This window comes from Buteo buteo, chromosome 12 (assembly GCF_964188355.1).
Source record: "Buteo buteo chromosome 12, bButBut1.hap1.1, whole genome shotgun sequence".
Taxonomy (NCBI): domain Eukaryota; kingdom Metazoa; phylum Chordata; class Aves; order Accipitriformes; family Accipitridae; genus Buteo; species Buteo buteo.
Window position 1 is genome coordinate 11678923 of NC_134182.1, and position 16990 is coordinate 11695912.

A 16990-nucleotide genomic window follows, 5' to 3' on the forward strand; every position below is an offset into this window, starting at 1 on the left:
TAGTGAGTGTTAGCCCAGTGTGATTTGAAATTGGCAAGTTATAGCAACCCTCTGGAAAACCAGGATTTACAAGGGAAATGCTGACAAACACTTAACTACAGTGGCACTTGCTCTATACTATATAACACATAAAACAGTGAAATGGAACATAAGTCTTTTCTAATTATTGAAAATATTTTGAGGCCGCCTTGTGCTAAACCACTCATTTTCTTCTTGCATTTCAGATAATTTTTTGCTCTTTCAAAGCAAATTCTGTTCTAAGCCACCTATCTTTAAAAAACCACTGCTAATCACCATCAAAAAAGCAGCATACTGCATGTGATTTTTGGAAGGTTATGTGTAATAAGAAGAATTTCAAGGCTGTGTGGACTTGCATGACACCATATTATTGCATGAGCAAAAAACCAATACTGAATGGTAATAACCATTTGTCAGAGGCGGCATGGAGGATTATATTATAACCCTCTGTGTGTGTGTGTGTGTTTGTGTGTATCCTATATAAAGCAATCAGACACCTTCCAATTTCCAAACACCTGATAATGTTAAAGTTTATTTTATCACAGCCAAGGTTATATTTTCTTTCAACTTCATAGTGACCCTAGGAGGAAGAGGAATAATGGATCGGGAACCTATTATAGCTATTCTGTGTTAAACAGCCAAGTAAAGGGCAAATATAGTTCTGTAGTGGAATCAATCACTGAACCCATCAGTGAGAATGACCCTCCTGGCCCCCACCTTCTTCCCTGTGCCTAAGAATTTGCCATATTCAATCTTTAGGCTCTGAACCCAAATGCCCTTTGAAAGTGAATTTATGATCACTTCATCACACTGTCTATTAGCTCACTTTCTAACAAATAGGATTGAGAAATATATGGCAGGAACTGCAACGGCACATTTCCAACTAATGGTTAAAATGTCAGGGCGATAATGTACAAGTGCGTCTGCCCTCAAACACAAAATCAAACGCAGCTTTACAAGGGCTGTCGCCATTCCACTTTAGTTAAAGACTTGCAAGCTTCCTTCTTCCCCTTTGCAGGGCTGCAGTTTGGAAGCTGCTGCATCTCATCAGGGCTCGGTTTGCCAGTGCTGTACTGTACTTCATTAGGCAGCTCTATTTAATGGTTTCAACAAAAGCCATCATTTTAGCCCAACTGCCTTGACTAAATTAAAATTTCCAATCTCTGTTTTAGTGTTCTGCAACTGATGTATACATAAGCAAAACTGGTCAACATCTGCCAGGGGGTTGGCCAAAAGTTCTGTAAAGATGTACTTCACATTTCTGAAGCATGTGCAAAGTAACAACGTACTTATCCTCCTGAGGGCTCTCATGATTTTACTTCACCATTTGTTCAGACACACTTTAGCAGCATATAAGCCATACAGTTGATTCTCCCCTTGGTTGCAGTTTTATCTGTAGTGTCATTTTGAGTAATTGGGGTATGGTAGCTGATCAACTTTCAGGTTTCTCATTGGCAGAAAGGGACTGTATTGGCACCAAGAAAGAATATGATGGGTCCTCTCGGTGCCTGAGCAAGTGTCCCTCTTTTGCACTTGGCTACCCAAGGCCATTAGAAAATAAGCTTAATAAAGCAACTCAGTGTATACATCTTAACTATTCCCAGCCAAGGGGATGCAGCTATAGAAGAAATATTTTAAACCAATATGAAAGATGGTAAATGTACATATTTAGTCAGTGATCTGTGAAAGTTTTTGAATTAGTTTTTAAAGCTTTGTTAAGACCAGAACGCACAGATGTTGAAAACAAGTTCAGATGTAGCGACAGATGGTATTTGATTATGAAGCAGACTGTTCATATAATACAAAGATGCTGCTTCTGCCATACACAAGTAACTGCAGAGAGTGCAGTAGAAATTTTGGAAGGCAGAGCAGTTCAAGAGGTTCTTTGTGCGGCAATAACTTTCACGTTTTTCCAGCAGTGCTAGAATTGGGATAATTTTCTTTCTTTTGCAGTCAACACCCTCACTGCCCCCCACCCTCCTGCCCTTTTCTCCCCTGCTGTATAGCTATCTTGCACTTTTTTGATTCTCTTTTCAGGTCATTTGAAATCAGATTAAGGATAAATACACTTCATTTATATTTACAGAAGAGCAAAGTTCCTTAAGGTGAATAATAACAATAATAATTATTATATATTACTGATACTACCTCTAAAAAAGCCCAGAAGAGTACCACATTTTGAACAAACCCTGAATTTTGCAAGTGATATAAGACTATATCCAGAATCACAGGGCAGTTGTACAGGTCTTTCGCTGAGGATGACATACGAGCCTACTCGCTGGGGCTGCTGCCACATTTACCTCGTCAAAACCCACAGTCACCCCCCTTCCACTTCCCTCCTCCAAGGAGACATGAGAATGGTGCTGAAATTTGGAAATACCGGGAGGGACCTGCGTGAAGGGCAGGGGTGCCTGCTGCTGGGCACTGGCTTCACCCCACTGCTGACGAACTTTCTGGCTGCGGTGAGGGGTCCGGACCCTTGCTGCCACTGCCGTCCTCCAGCACCCCCCAGGCCTGGCTTGGCCCACGGGCTGCGGACCCCAGTACCTTTGCCCAGAGTAAGGAGCAGCTTACGTGGCCTCGGGCAGTGCCCATCCTCGCAGCCCTTTGCACCGGATTTGCGCAAGGTTTCCCCCCTTGCCCCACCACGGCACCCCTCGACCTGCTCTTTTCCCAGCGCGGCCCCTGCCAGCAGCTGGGATGGCTGCCCTGCGCCTCCCTGCGCTGCAGCCAGCCGTGGCCCCGGTGAAGGTCTGCTGAGTACTCTGGAAATTTCTGGAAGGGCAGAAACACCCTTTAAGCAGCAGGCCCTTCCCGATGGTGTGCACCAGCACTGAGGAGGGAGCAAGCTGGCTCGCGGGCAGGGGAGATCCTCGCCACGGGTGGGCTTTTCCAATTTCTCTGTGGCTCCCCCCAGGTTCTGCGAAAGTAAATGGCTGGGTAAACAATATTTTAAAATATTGGCTCCGGTCGCTCACAAGGATGCGAAGGGATGCCAGAAAGCAAGGTTTCAGCTAGGAAATAAAACAGGAACGGCAGCAGCCTGTCAGTTGTGCAATATAAACCGGGGGGCTTTGCGAGGGCTGCGCAGGAAGCCCTTGCTCGGGCTGTTAACGAGTAACGGCGAGTGTTAATGAGTAACGCAGAGGGCTAGCAGCAGCCTGGCGCCCGGGCAGGGGCTGGAGGACCAGGCACTGTTCCTGGCTCTGCAGCGGGCAGGTGGGGGGGTCCTGGGAGGAGGTGCCGCCGTCCGCGTCTCCGTTTCACTCTCTATAAAACGGGGACACGCAGCCGGTGGTGTGAAAAGCTTTAAGCTCAGCCTTTTGAAAGTGCTCAAGGTTTTTCCCTCTGGCACCCAATGTGCGGTGGAGCTCTCTGCCTGAGCTCTAGGTTTCACCAAAAGCCGGGAAGTTGTAATGCGTAGGTTCATGTAAGAAAGAGGTGAATTTCATTTTATATTTTGCTGCTTCTAAACACACACATTTTATTAGGAAAGATTTGAAATACATGTCTTGACCCAAGCTTCCTTATACTTTCAGGCTGTTTGCAATCTAAGGTGAGCTCGGGGTACATGCTTTTCAAATAAGCCTTTAAAGTAGTTTAAACCTCAGCCTTGTTGGCTATTCAAGATCCACCCCTAACTGTTCTGCGGCTTTCTTAAATATGCCAACAACTATTGCTGTGCGTGAGGGGAGGCAGGTCTCCAGTCTGAACGGCTGATCTTCAGCCCAAGTCAGGCAGCCATGCAGTCCCTGGGATGGGTGTGTTGTCTGAGCCTCACGTCGATTACTGAGAAATTGTAAAAATAATATAAAAAAAAAAATCTAAAGTGCCTCCACTTCAGAGAAATCTGGGCTCACGGTTTTGACTGGAGCATCATCTCTTCCTTTAAAAGCTCTGACCAAATTATTGAGCTGATAAGCGATTCCCCTTGGTTTTACATGTGCTGGCATGAATTATCCTTGAGTGCTGCATATTAGGGTTGTTTTGTACTAAAAGGTGTTAAACACTTGTAATAAATATTTTTCCTTATTTCCCCTAGGACACAGTTCCATCTCTGGTTGGTGAAGCATAAAAAAGAGCTGTCATGCCCAGTTTTAATAGGCAATAGGATTTCAAGCCCCCAGAGTTGTTTCACAGTCTGGCAGTGGCCATAATGAAACTGGCCACTGTTGCCACAAGACTTTTTCCTCTCATGCGTTCTCCCCTGTTACCTCCCACAGCTGCTTGACTGGCAGGTCTCTTGCAAACTGCAAACATATTTACATTGGAGCTGGTAGTATTTCTTTAGCTGTCTATGCCATCTTTCTCTTTTTGTTTTTCTTTCCTTTGCCTAGCTAGAGACTCAACCTTAAGTCTAATTTTAAAGAATAAAATTAAACTGTGCATGCAATTAACTGCCTTTGAGCACTAACAGCAGTTCATTTTCATGTGTTTTGTTGTGAAGCAAATAGCTTGTTTGTTTGTTTGTTTTTTCACACTGATTCCCAAATAAACGGGAAAGTACAACTATTCACTCGCCTAGGATTTATTCATGAAAACACAAGCACAGCCTCCCAGACTCTGGGCAGAGTGAGGTGGGGGGGTCCTTTCTCTGCACGAGAGTCAGTGTCTCACTCTGCTCTGCAGCTTTGGAAAGACCCAGGCTAACCTAAGCCAACATGAATTCATTTGAGTGTCTAAAAAAAATTTAATATGTAAATAAAATACCTCTTTCACCTCTTTGAGGTACAGGTATGTTAGTGATACTCATAAGCTGTACACAAAAATGAGCATTGTAGCACATGATGGATTTTCTGCACCCATCAATCGATCAGGTTTTAATAGGCAGCCTGTCCAAATGCCCCTGCCTGCTGAAAAGCTGGGAGAACGGGCAGGCCTTGCAATGCGCCCGGAGGGTCAGAGACTTGGACCATGCAGGGAAACAACCCTCCCACCCCCCACCCCTTTTTATCTAGCAGTTCTGCCACCACCACGGGAACCCTCCATCCCCATTCAACAATAAGCTTTAGCAAAGTTTTAATTTATTTTCCGTATTGTGTTCTTAAAATAAATGTCATGCCATATTTTAAAACTGAATCAGATTAGTCTGTTTGGAGAAACACTGTAACCCATTGCAAAGAGTGAGGGACTTGTTTGCCCTTATTTCCTAAATGCAGTCAGTCGTATGCTGCAACTCACCCGTCAGTTCCCTTTCCCTCCTAACAAAGAGGGAAGACTGGATCAGAAGGGATCATCTCCATAGAAATTGTCTTGGCACAACCTCGACTGGGCATAAATAAGGGTACAGACCAAGAAAATGAGAGCAATTAACTCTTTAAGGCTCTCAAAGCACAAAATGCAGTCTTCCACATTCGGCTTCTCAGTAATGCAACGTGTAAAAGACCCCAGTTCCTAGTGGTGGTCTCAGTGACATAAAATGGCTCCATTTGCCTTAGTCAGGGATGATTCCTGTCTTCCTTATCATTTTTAAGCTAGAACGTAATATCTTCCTTATTGTAAAATTTCCAGGTATTAGGGGAACTGAGAATTTCTAAGCACAGATGGCCAGATATGCAGAATTTGGATCATTTCAGGGTGCTTGAAGCCTGGGAAAGTTGATTTGGCCCTTTGCAATGACAGGGACTACTTTGCCAAGTTCCAGTCTAGCTCTGAACTCCTGCAGTATTCTGAGATGCCAACAGCTCGGATTTCTTATGTAGATATCTGTGTGCTTTCCACTGCAGGGTAAAATGGCAAATAGTGTCTTGTATTTCATAGAACTAGTATATTTGAGAGAAAAACTGATCAGGGGACAGAGCGAGCTAGCAATTACCCATGCAGCTCGTATCCTTTGGTCCATTAACTGGGCACCTGAGTGTGATCTCCCTTTCCTTCATCTGGTTAAGTCTTGATAGTAACACAAAAATGAGCCCTCCAATATAATCTGTAGCTGCCTCTGTAAGCCTTTGCTAGGATGTGCTTAACCAGCTGCCTGGTTTTAGTCTGCTCACCCTCTCTTTGGCTTCCCTCTGACAAGGAAAGTGTTTTCATGGTTTCCCAGCAGCTCCCTCCTGGGATGCCTGTGCTTGCTCTGAACCAAGGTTGGCAGAGGACCTCCTCAAGGCTGGAGGCTTTCTGGAGCGGATGAGCCAGGGACCTTGACGTGCTCCTCATTTCAGGCACTGCAGCCTGCCCTGCTCACCACACCATGGTCTTAGCAACCTCCTGAAAACATGGACAATTAGTGAGTGCTGTGGGGCAGCCAGTTTCTTAAGAAAGGACCTGAATGTCAGGTATTTTGACCTGAAAATGCTTCTAGTATGTTGGTTTGGTAATGTGGATAGCGTGAACTAGGAGAGGCAATTTGTTTGCAGTAAAAACAGAGACTATCTTACACCTAAATGACTATTAGTTACGTAGATGCAACTTCATGACCTCCCACAGACTGCCTTTACACCTGGCATTGAGGGGGCCCAGCAAATGCAACTCCAGTTGTATAAAAAGACATGGAGTTTTAATTGCTGTTGCAGATACAAAGTATTTATTTGGTTGTTAGAGTGTAGCTAAAGCTGGATTCGGGCTGCAGCTCAGCTCTACAGTGTCTTGAGGGTGAATTGGGGAAGATTCTGAAAATAAATGACCTCAGATGAAAATGTATTTTTAACATGCTCCTTCTTCAAAACCAGAAAATTCTCGCATGATTTTGTGATCCAAGCAAGCTACCATCTTACAGCCATGTGCATCAATTCCAAGCCAGAAAGAGACCATTCATATCTGAAATTCAGACAATAATGTAAACCAAAGGTTCACTCAACCTCAAAATTTTAAGATACATATGAAACAGCAGAAATAGCAAAGAACTAGAGAAAAACTATGAACAAATGAGACTTGCATTTTGAGGAAACGTGTAAGAACAGATTAGTTACATATAATGCTAATGATTATACAGCTTGAAAAGGAAGTGATCCAAGAAAGAGTGATAGATTGTAATTAAAAAAAAATACGGAATGGTATCTGGACACTACCATTGACAAGGGCAAATTGGTAACAGGAACAAATGTGAACCACATCAAAACAAGCATTTTTCTACATTCACCTGACTCGTGGAACTCCCTGTTGCAGGACACCAGCATGGCAGGTATATCCAGGAAATGATTAAGCATCATAAAAAAAAAGTACTTTCTAGCTCACGTTGGCTACATTTAAATTAAAGGCCTGTCTATGCCTCAGACATAACATGTCTCTTGCAGGGAGTTATTCCTTGTCTGATAGACTATTGCAAAATAACATTCATTATCTTAACCGGCACTGGAGGTAGGACACCGGATTAGATAAATCATTATATCCATTTTGCAAGAGGGCTGGCAGTTTCATTAATAAATAATTTCGAACTAAGGGGAAAAGAAAACCTTCAGAGGATTACATTGTTAGGCACAGCCTGGATGCAGCAGAGAGGTTTAGTGGTTCACCTCTTGACATGGGGCAACATAAACTTTTGGAAATAAATATAAACAATGGCAATGAGCTTGTAATTTATATTTTATTTTGCACAAGCTTGCATATATACTGCACATACATTCAGTTTAGAGAAGATGGAAGGCACACAAGGCAATTGAACTACTGTATCCTTTAAGTGGTACAAAGCAAAAAGGTAAAAGTCTGGAGAGTATACAAAAGCTTTAAACACACAAAATAAAATCCACCCCCCCCAAACATTTTTCCTGTGTTTATCTTAAATTTAGTAGCTGCCAAGCTAGAATTGTAACTTTTTTCAATCAATTGTCTACTGCACCTTTTTTTCCAAACGGACAGGGGAGTCTTATTGTTTTATCTTGTCATCAATTAATATTACAGTACATCCTTGGTAATACAAAATTGTACACCTTCATCAAATAAATTAGGATAAATTAAACCAATAAATTATGCAAAGTCTTCAGAACAATAGACAACAACAAAAAAAATCCACAGTTGAAATTGCCTCTAGCTAAAAAATAAAATAAAAAAAAAATCAAAAATTGACTTTATCAGTTCAGTTATTGTACTATTTTCAAATTAAAGGGTCTTTATTACAAAAAAAGAGCTTAATAATGCTATTTACAACATATTGCTAAATAATATAAAGGCAGTGTTTTGTCACTTTTGTAACTATATACATATGAGTAATGGCTGGGACAATATCAGTTTAAACCTTAACCTTTGACTCTTCTGGGCAGCATTAAAACCAACCTAAAGAGGCTTTTTTTTTTCCTTCTTTTTTAGTTTCTGACTCTTTCACGTTATATGGTAATGAGATGGTTATTGTGTTTGTCTAATATCTCACTTGAGTGGTACAATTAATGCAGAAAGGATGAATTTTAGAGAAAAATGTAAGCTCACTGTTTCTTCTAGATTTGTTTCTACATATCCCAGTATATTTGTGCATTCGGAAGGTGGCTGCTTTGGGAGAGAGGTGACTGTGGCTCAGATGAAAAGTCTAAATAAAGTCATAGTGCCACCACCTTTCATACACTAAAAAGGATATTCCTAAGAAGATACAAAGGTTAAATACCAGTTTTCATCCCAGCTCTAAATATGAGCATTTTTAGCTTCAGTTTATAGATGGTTTACAACCAACAGTTCTACAGAAAACAAAATTGCATTTCCTTCAACAGAACATTTAAGTGCAATACAGTAACTGCTTACTCATATAAACCAGTTACATTCCTTAAGGGGAGCTTTTTGAAAACAATGCGTATTGGAATTTTCAAACACATAGTTGGTACCAGAAGGAAACATTTGCACTATTAACACCAATGATTGCTATATAATACACATGGCAAATATAGTTTTTGCTTTCACTTCTCATGTACAGTGCTCATTTTGGGGGTTTTGTAAACCACTTTCCATTTTTAATATATATATATATTTCTGTATATATATATATGTATAATCTTTCAATGCTGCTGGTGAAAATCCTATCTTTAAAGCCACAAAATCTTCACCTTTATTTCTTAATTAATATTAACCTGTGGAAAAAAACATTATTCTATTAACTGACTTCATATACATAGAAAAAAATTCTGCAATTTTACAGAAACTGTATTACCCATTCCCTTGATATCTGATGAAAGAGACTTAACTTTTAAAAGTAGAGAGCTGGATTTTCAAGAATGCTTTCAACTATCTATACAGTTACTGTGGTGTTTCTTATAAATTCAACAGATGTTTTCAGAATGTAGTTATTAAAATCTTATGTCTTTATGCAAGAACAGCCGTAAGGTTGAATATTTACATTGCTTTATAAAAGTTCCCCTCGATTTTCAATGTTCACCCACATACCTGGTACAGTAACAAAGATTCTGCAAACTTAAAACACTTTAATTAAATAATACTCAGAGGCACAAAGCAAACCTCAGGAATACATGGGTGAACACTTCATTAAATAATTACTACATTCTAACATCTTCCACGTGTTTACCATTAAATGTGAAACGTTCCCATTAAACAACCAGAGATACAGTAAGAATTAAATGTTTTGTAGTTTCAAATAGAACATTCTTTTCACAAAACATAACAAATGTCTAAAATAGGTTCTTAATCTAGATAGGAAAAAGGTAAGCTTTTCACTTCATACGCATATTTTGTATGTGTGTGTGTTTCTGTGTATATAAACATACATACACCCACACATTTTGTCTCTGTGTGTGTGACTACATATGTATATGTATATGCACATGTCACGTATGAAATATTGCTTCTATACTACTTTTCATCAGGCTAAGAAAACACAAGATTTGCACCACAGTTACAAAAAATTGGCTTCTACAAGAATTTTCAAAACTTGAATGCTGCTCAAACAATTGAGAAAAAATAATTTGCGTTATCAAACTGTTCTAAAAATTCTCTTCTTCAAAAACGTATTCTCCTGCTTTGTTTTTTTTTTTTTTTAATTTTTAAAAAGACACAAAATATGCATAGCTATCAACATTATGTCAAACAGCCGGGAAAAAAAAAATAATCAGTGTTTATTGCAGCTGTAGTAATTGAAAAATAAAGTTTAAAAGATGAAAATTGTAAGCCACAGAAGGCACAAGAACAATTGTACTTGTGGGGGAAAAACTGGTATTTTGAAGGATTTTTTTTATCCTTCCGCTGGTGCATTTAAGGTCTAGGCACAGACTATAACCTCAAGTTTATATGCAGAAATAAATCTGAATTAGCAGTAAATGAGTGGCAACATGGGGTTTCTACATGGATTTTGAAACTCTTTCCGTATGTAAACTTTTCATTACAATAAAAGTAGCCTCCTGCCTTTTAGCCATTTTTAGTGAAATAATATTGAGAGCATTTGAAAGAAACTGCTTTCTACTTATAATTTAGTAGGAGCTATGCTGTGTATTTATAATTTTAGGTGTATTGGGAGGCACAAAGGCAATATGGCTATAAAATGCAGAAAAAATCACATAACTGAAATGATCAAATTATCCTTTATTCCTGTTTCAGACCAAGGAGTTTTTTATTTTGCTTTTAAGATGAAATTTCTACTCTTAATTCCTATGCCTCATTTACTATTGAGATTATGCTACTTATAAATAAATAAATAAATGCAACAACATCAAGTGTTGAGTACACAATTTCACTTATTTAGATTATGTGAATCACATTGCAGCCAAATAATAATAATAATAATAATATTAATAATAATAATAATAATAAACATAATAAAAGCAACGGTAAAATCACAGATTGAGATGGTAGCTAGTAGTATGTCCACATAATATGACTAAAGTATGGCTTTGCTTTCTTATGTCCAAGGTGACAATGCAGTGTTATATTTTGTATCTGATGGTATGCCAATTATGAACTTACTGTATTAAAACTTGAGCATTTTATGCCACTTCTTCCCATAAATCAAAAAAGTGCATGAACACAATTTTCATCCTTTCTTACTCGGAATTCATTGGAGTTACATCTTTATGAAGTGTAATGTTTACCAAATCATGCACAGAAAAAAGAAAAAAGAAAAAAGAAAGGAAAGGAAAGGAAAGGAAAGGAAAGGAAAGGAAAGGACACATCCTGTCTACTGTAAGGATACGTACAGTATTAGGTACTCTCAGGGAGCCTAAGATCAAGAAGATTTGTTTTGCTCTTAATGCATAGTGAAAATGTTGGCACTTCATCCCATGCTATTGTCTGCATTGCCTATACTCCAAAGATACTGCCACTGCTTGAAAAGAATGACAGGGAATCGTAGGATTGTGCTGTTTAATTTGAAGTCAGCAGGTTTTTAAGGCTTTCTGCTAACAATAATTGCTTTCATACATTTCTGTCTATCAGCAGTATTTGTAAATGAAGTGAAATTGCAATGATCAGGTCAGCTCTTTAGTCACATGGGTAAACTTTCACTCTCCAAAGTCAAAATGTAATTTTAAAATAAAGAAATAAGATACCAATATCCTTGATGGTCTAAATATAATTCACAGCTAATTAGGAACTTCCTCTAGATTCAGACTGAATTATGGAGGGGAAAATACTATTGACGATAACAATAAATTCTTACTGCATCCGTACAAAAGACGACAGAGAAAATGACAAATACAGAGTGCCATAGCATATTCAACCTTCCCCCAAACTTCTGGAGACAATACCTTTCTGAAAACATGAGAAAAGGAGAGCCACTGAAGAAAGCACGAGAACTAGCAGCTAGCTTTCTTTCTGTCTGCTGACATATAGTGGTATAGCATTCAGGTGAACCCAGATCCATCATGGACTTTAAACTGTAGCTCAGATTTTGGTCAAGACTAGCTCCAGCTTCAGAAGACAAGTGCAGTGCATTACTCAAATAGATTTTTTTTTTTTAAAGCTGCACTTACTGTAATTTTAAAAATCCAATTTGGCTATCTGAACCCTGCATAGCCAGGAGGACACTGCGATTTTTGTATATGCTTAATTAGATTTTTATGAAAATGTAATTTTTATTCTTCTGATTAGGAAAACACTAATTATATTTTACAGCTACAAACAAGTCTTTTTTTTTTTCCTTTGCCTCAGCACTGTGAGGTGAAGACATTTTCTTCTACTATATCTAAGATAATTCAAAAAGTGCTTTTCAGGACAGATGTTGAATACAGACAGAAAACTTTGTATACTGGAAAGGTGATTTTGGGGGCAGAATGGACTAAGAAAAGAATAAATTTAGGGACTAGTGCCACTTAAAATAAGATCGAGACACGGCAATATAGGATGCTGAAGGTTTCATTTTTACTCTATGGAGAGTGAAATGCTTCCGCTTTAATAAAGCTGACCATATTCAAAAATTAGTGTGGTTGATACAATATTGTGCATGAATTACTGGCCTCACCCTGCAAGAACGGTAGCTGATTTGTGCAAATGTCCCTTGCTGCAATTTAGAGAAACAACCTGGCATGTTGATTACTGGTGCAGGGTATTTATCATTTTTGTAAGGAAAGCATGAAGAATAGGGTTTGCTTTTTTGGGTATCACTTCTTGGAGTGAGTACCTAAAATCAATGTTGTAAGTTTTTGAAGTATGAAACAAAATCTAGTTACTGGTTAAAAAGTATATAAAATAAAAAAAAAGCTCGAAGCTTATGAAGTGACTCCACAGAGTTCAGACCTTTAGCAGTATAAACATAATATAAACTTCATTGTCTGTAGTATTGTGCCATGACATTAGTCTCACTAAGACAAAATGCCACTTTGCAGCAAGCAATAAATCTGACAAAGCATTTTTAAACATAATGCCCTAACTTGCTAAGACAGGCTTTTACACACTTCCAAACTCTTCTCCCTGAAAATTAACCCCGTTGATTCTCCAAATGTTAAGGGTCTCGGGCAAAAGTAAACTGAAGGCTGAAGTAAAATAACCATCCCCTTGGAACTGAACGAAAACTTAAATCCAGGAGGGATCACAGTCTAATTTCATATACATATATATGTATGCAATACACATATATATGAAATTAAAATAGAGACACACATGACTTGGGCATCAGAAGGGGACTGCTACTTTCATACATTCATAAATAGCTGCTGAACTCTCTACTCATGAAGAAGCTCTTGTAGGCAGTTTGGGGATTTGAAAATCTCAGGGACCTCACTGTCCAGCTTACAGATGACCTTGTATATGGCCTTCTTCCAGGAAGGATCAACATCTTTGCCTGCGATAATGGCATTGAAAAACTCCCGTAACGTGATCTGAGCCACTTCCAGGAATCTCTCTGGAACCTGCTGATACAAGGAGACAATGGCATTAATACAGTTTTCAATTTCAAGTCTCTGGTTCTTCAAAGGAAACTGAGCTAAGTTCTTTCTTTCAGAAAGGGGCTTACATAGCACCTGCATTTTCTAAATGTGGCAGCCTTCTATTCTCTTATGCAAAGCTGTTATATATAGTACTATAGCAATAACTTTTATAACATGTGTTGGAGATCTTTGTAAAGTCTACTGACAGAATGTAGGTAACAAAATGTTACTGTCTGAGTTTGGAGAGTGGGGGATTTATAGGATATAATTAGCAGGAGGGGAAACAAACACAATTGTCTTTAAGGAGACAAATCTCTGCTTGGTATTTTACCCGTGCATTTACAGCTATGTTCTCCTCTCCATGTGGGACTAATACGGAATTTAGGAACACACAGAAAGCCCTCTGCACCGCTGCGCTTAACTTTGGTCACAACCAGTGCTGAAAGCTATCAAAGAAATAGCATATCTCTGAATGTTGTTCATAGCTTAAAAGCAAGTGACGGCTTGCTTCTGTGGCTGTTGTGCACAAGACCCCCATAAGATGGCCTTCTCGGGAGACATTATGGTCTTCCCTCCTTTTTCAGAAGCTTACAAATAAAAACCCAACCTCTTCAGTGCATTGTCCTCCAAGTGACTACTGAGCTGGGATGTGTTAAACTCATCCAAGTTTTCTAAATGTCACTGTCACTTCACAGGTGAGCCAAACAGCCAGATAGCAGGAGCATGCCACTCTCAGATGCCCCTGAATAATGGGTGAGTGTTAAGAAACACAGTAACTTCCAAACGTTGGTAATTAATGCTAAATAGTTGTCTCAGGCACCAGCACCACCTTCTTACCCTTTCCCTTAAATGATTCAAAAGCAATCACTATAATGAACCATAGGTCAGTTGCAAGGTTGAGGTCATCTCCATAAAGGTATTATTTTCCATTTTTATTACGGAAATATGGCTTCACAGCTCTAGAACTGCTAATACACGGCCGGCCAGTAGCCAGCATGCTTATAATAGCAAGTATTCCCTCACTGCTATTCTTTGCCCACTCCGGCATGAGGAGTTCTCCGACCTGCAGTAGGGGCCACTTCAACTATTCCTGTGGCCAACAGACACCCGGGCAGATCTCACTCATTTACTGAATGCATGTCACATTGCCAGATCAGGGCCAGCACCTTATCCTCTACTTCAGGCTTTTGTTCTTCTCCATTTAGAGACCACTTTCAGAAAACTTGTCTGGAAATGTGCATTTTTAACCTGATATGCTAGAGCTCTGGAGCCTCACTCACCTATCACCGCTGGGGAAACACTAGCAGTTTGCTAGGCACGTTTTGCCATCAGATAAACATGAGATCAGCTCCCCCTGACACCAGCTGACAAACTCTGCTTCCAGAAGCTCCGCAGCCTGCAGAAGTCCTCTGTCTACCTCTGACAGTGAAATCCAGCCCCCCCACGTTTTTCTCTGCTCCCAAAGACAGGCTGCCTTCTATGGAAATTTTTCATTCAAAGGGCCGCACAGAAAGAAACATTTTTACAGATGTTCTATTCCAGCAATAATTGTGAGGGAAGAAAATAACTATTATGTTTCACTTATTCCAGCTCAAAGCAGTAACTTAAAACTTCACGTAACCATTCTGCTGTTTGGGCACTTGGTAATATGTCTACAAAAGATACCATACTTGTCTCATTCTTGCATTGCTATAAAAAATGATACTTTTCTGTTCATGCAGTTCAAACAACTGCTCATGTGCTGTTCATCACCCTGGTATTGCTGGGCACTAACAAAGGGGAGAGAGTTGTTGACTACATGATACTAGAAAGCAAGCAATGTAGTAGATAACCAACCTTTTAGTGTACACACTGATGTTAGCTCATGAGGGCAAAACTGTTGGATTTTGCCTTTGTGCTTGGGAAAAAGAGTTCACACCTTTCAATTTTGGTGTCCACTCCAGAGGACCAACATTAGATAGATGCCTTTCTTCCCTTCCAAGTTGCTGGAGATGGGAGAGAGGCAATTACAAGCACACTTACATGAGAAGCATAAAGTCCAAATGCAAAAAGTCCTACCTCTCCCTACATGGTTACACCCATGACAACTTTAAGCGTGGAAGTGACAACCTGGGGTTTAAGTTGAGCCTTTGACATTCAATTTCTACCTGTGCATATGAAAGTTTTCCAGGTAGGGGATGCTGCTTTTCCATGGAGTAGGCAGTGTGAAACCCCTAAGCCGCTAGCTTCCAGGCCTCCCACCCCCATAAAGACACACAGGCTCTTCTTTTAGACTAGAAGCTAGCTTTTAAGGTCTGACTTCATTGTACCTGACTCACATCTGCAGGGCTGGGCCCCTTTGAACCCAGTACAACACACTGCAGAGAGTAGCCCACAAACATAATAGTGAACAAAAACCTGCAAGGGCTTTGAAAAGCCCCAGAATTTCAGCTTCTTTTGGATGCTCCACCTTGTAATGCCGAGTTCCCAAAGATCTCCCCTACTCCTCAGGCATTAGAGCCATTCATAGCTCTTTCCTTTTTGGATGTTATTAGCAATTTTTCATGTCAGACTGGATTACACACATTACTTTGCATGTTGTAATGTGAATAGCACTGTGATTAATCCCCACAGGATAGTACGTTGGCCAACATTTTTCCTTTCTAGAAGGAGTAACTGCAGTGTTTTTTGTTTGGTTGGGTTTGGGTTTGTTTTTTTTTTTCTAATAAAGAAAATACTAGTGAAGTCTAGAGCCGAAAATAAATATTTAAATGGATGGGTAGTTATATTTTTCAGTGGGCAATTAATCAGTCAGCCATGTTAATTATGTGTCTGGGGGTGGCATTTCCCTGACCCTAAGTGATGGCGACCTATTCCGCACATCTTTACACCTAATGACTGAACATCTCTGAAGTAGGAACATCTGCAGAAAATGCTTCAGTGACAAATAAACTCCATCTACGTTGCTTTTAATAGAACCAACAATCCCTAGTATGAACCCAGGGCATTTTCTTAGCATCAGGTGGCAGCAGTCAATCAAAGAATCACACTGTACATTCACCAGGAGGAAAGACAATGAGGTCTGCTCAGGGGGAGGCTAGGTGGGTTTCAGGCTGAAGCCTCCACATCAGACTGATTTAGAAAGAAATCACACTTTGCCGCATGCTTTGTCAATGTAACTTAGCTTCACTGCCAAGGAAAAAGTCACAGGCCAAACTTTGGGCTAGTGTAAATCAGCAGGGCTCTACCAGCCTCAGTGCAGTTAGGCTGATTTACACCTGGTACGCATTGGTCCTGTACCTTGTAACACAGTCCAACAACCACCACAGTGCCCCTTCTCAAGCTTTAGCCACGTTAACACATCCCCTTCATCTATGAAAACGGAGGGAATTAAAGCTCTCATCTGGTCTTGTCTATTTATGCTGTTTTAACTACTGGCATTTTCCTTGGCTTGAACAACAAACCTGAACTATTATACTCCTGGGTTTGCATGTGCAACTACCACGCCGAACCATTTGGATTAGCACTGTGGGGGAGTGCTTCGTTAAAAATACTCAGCACAAACTATTTCTATGTGAGTAAAAGTATAGTTCCAATGTCTCAAAAGTTGGAGCCAAGTCAGACCTAACTCACTCTTCTTTCATACAAAAGCATACGGAGTTGCAGAAAGCAATATGCTTTAAAAATACTTGTTGAATTTCTTTTCAAGGAAAACATTACCAAAAAGGCAGCGGTGATTCAGAAGGTGAGGGCAGATCCTCAGCAGG

At 39.9% G+C, this 16990-nt stretch overlaps 1 protein-coding gene across 5 annotated transcripts in view; it reads right to left on the bottom strand.

Annotated features, from left to right (window-relative positions):
* Positions 1 to 16990, bottom strand: part of PROX1 (prospero homeobox 1) — an 86868-nt gene that overhangs the window by 29271 nt on the left and 40607 nt on the right. For 3 of the 5 annotated variants that reach the window (XM_075042664.1, XM_075042666.1, XM_075042667.1), the window contains exon 5: positions 7527 to 13229. The exons of 1 other annotated variant lie outside the window; for it this stretch is intronic. In XM_075042664.1, coding sequence (XP_074898765.1) covers positions 13041 to 13229 — 189 coding nt within the window. In that variant the 3' untranslated portion in view covers positions 7527 to 13040. Of the gene's footprint in view, positions 1 to 7526; positions 13230 to 16990 lie in introns of those variants that run through there. One more of the 5 variants, XM_075042668.1, reaches the window with a different exon arrangement.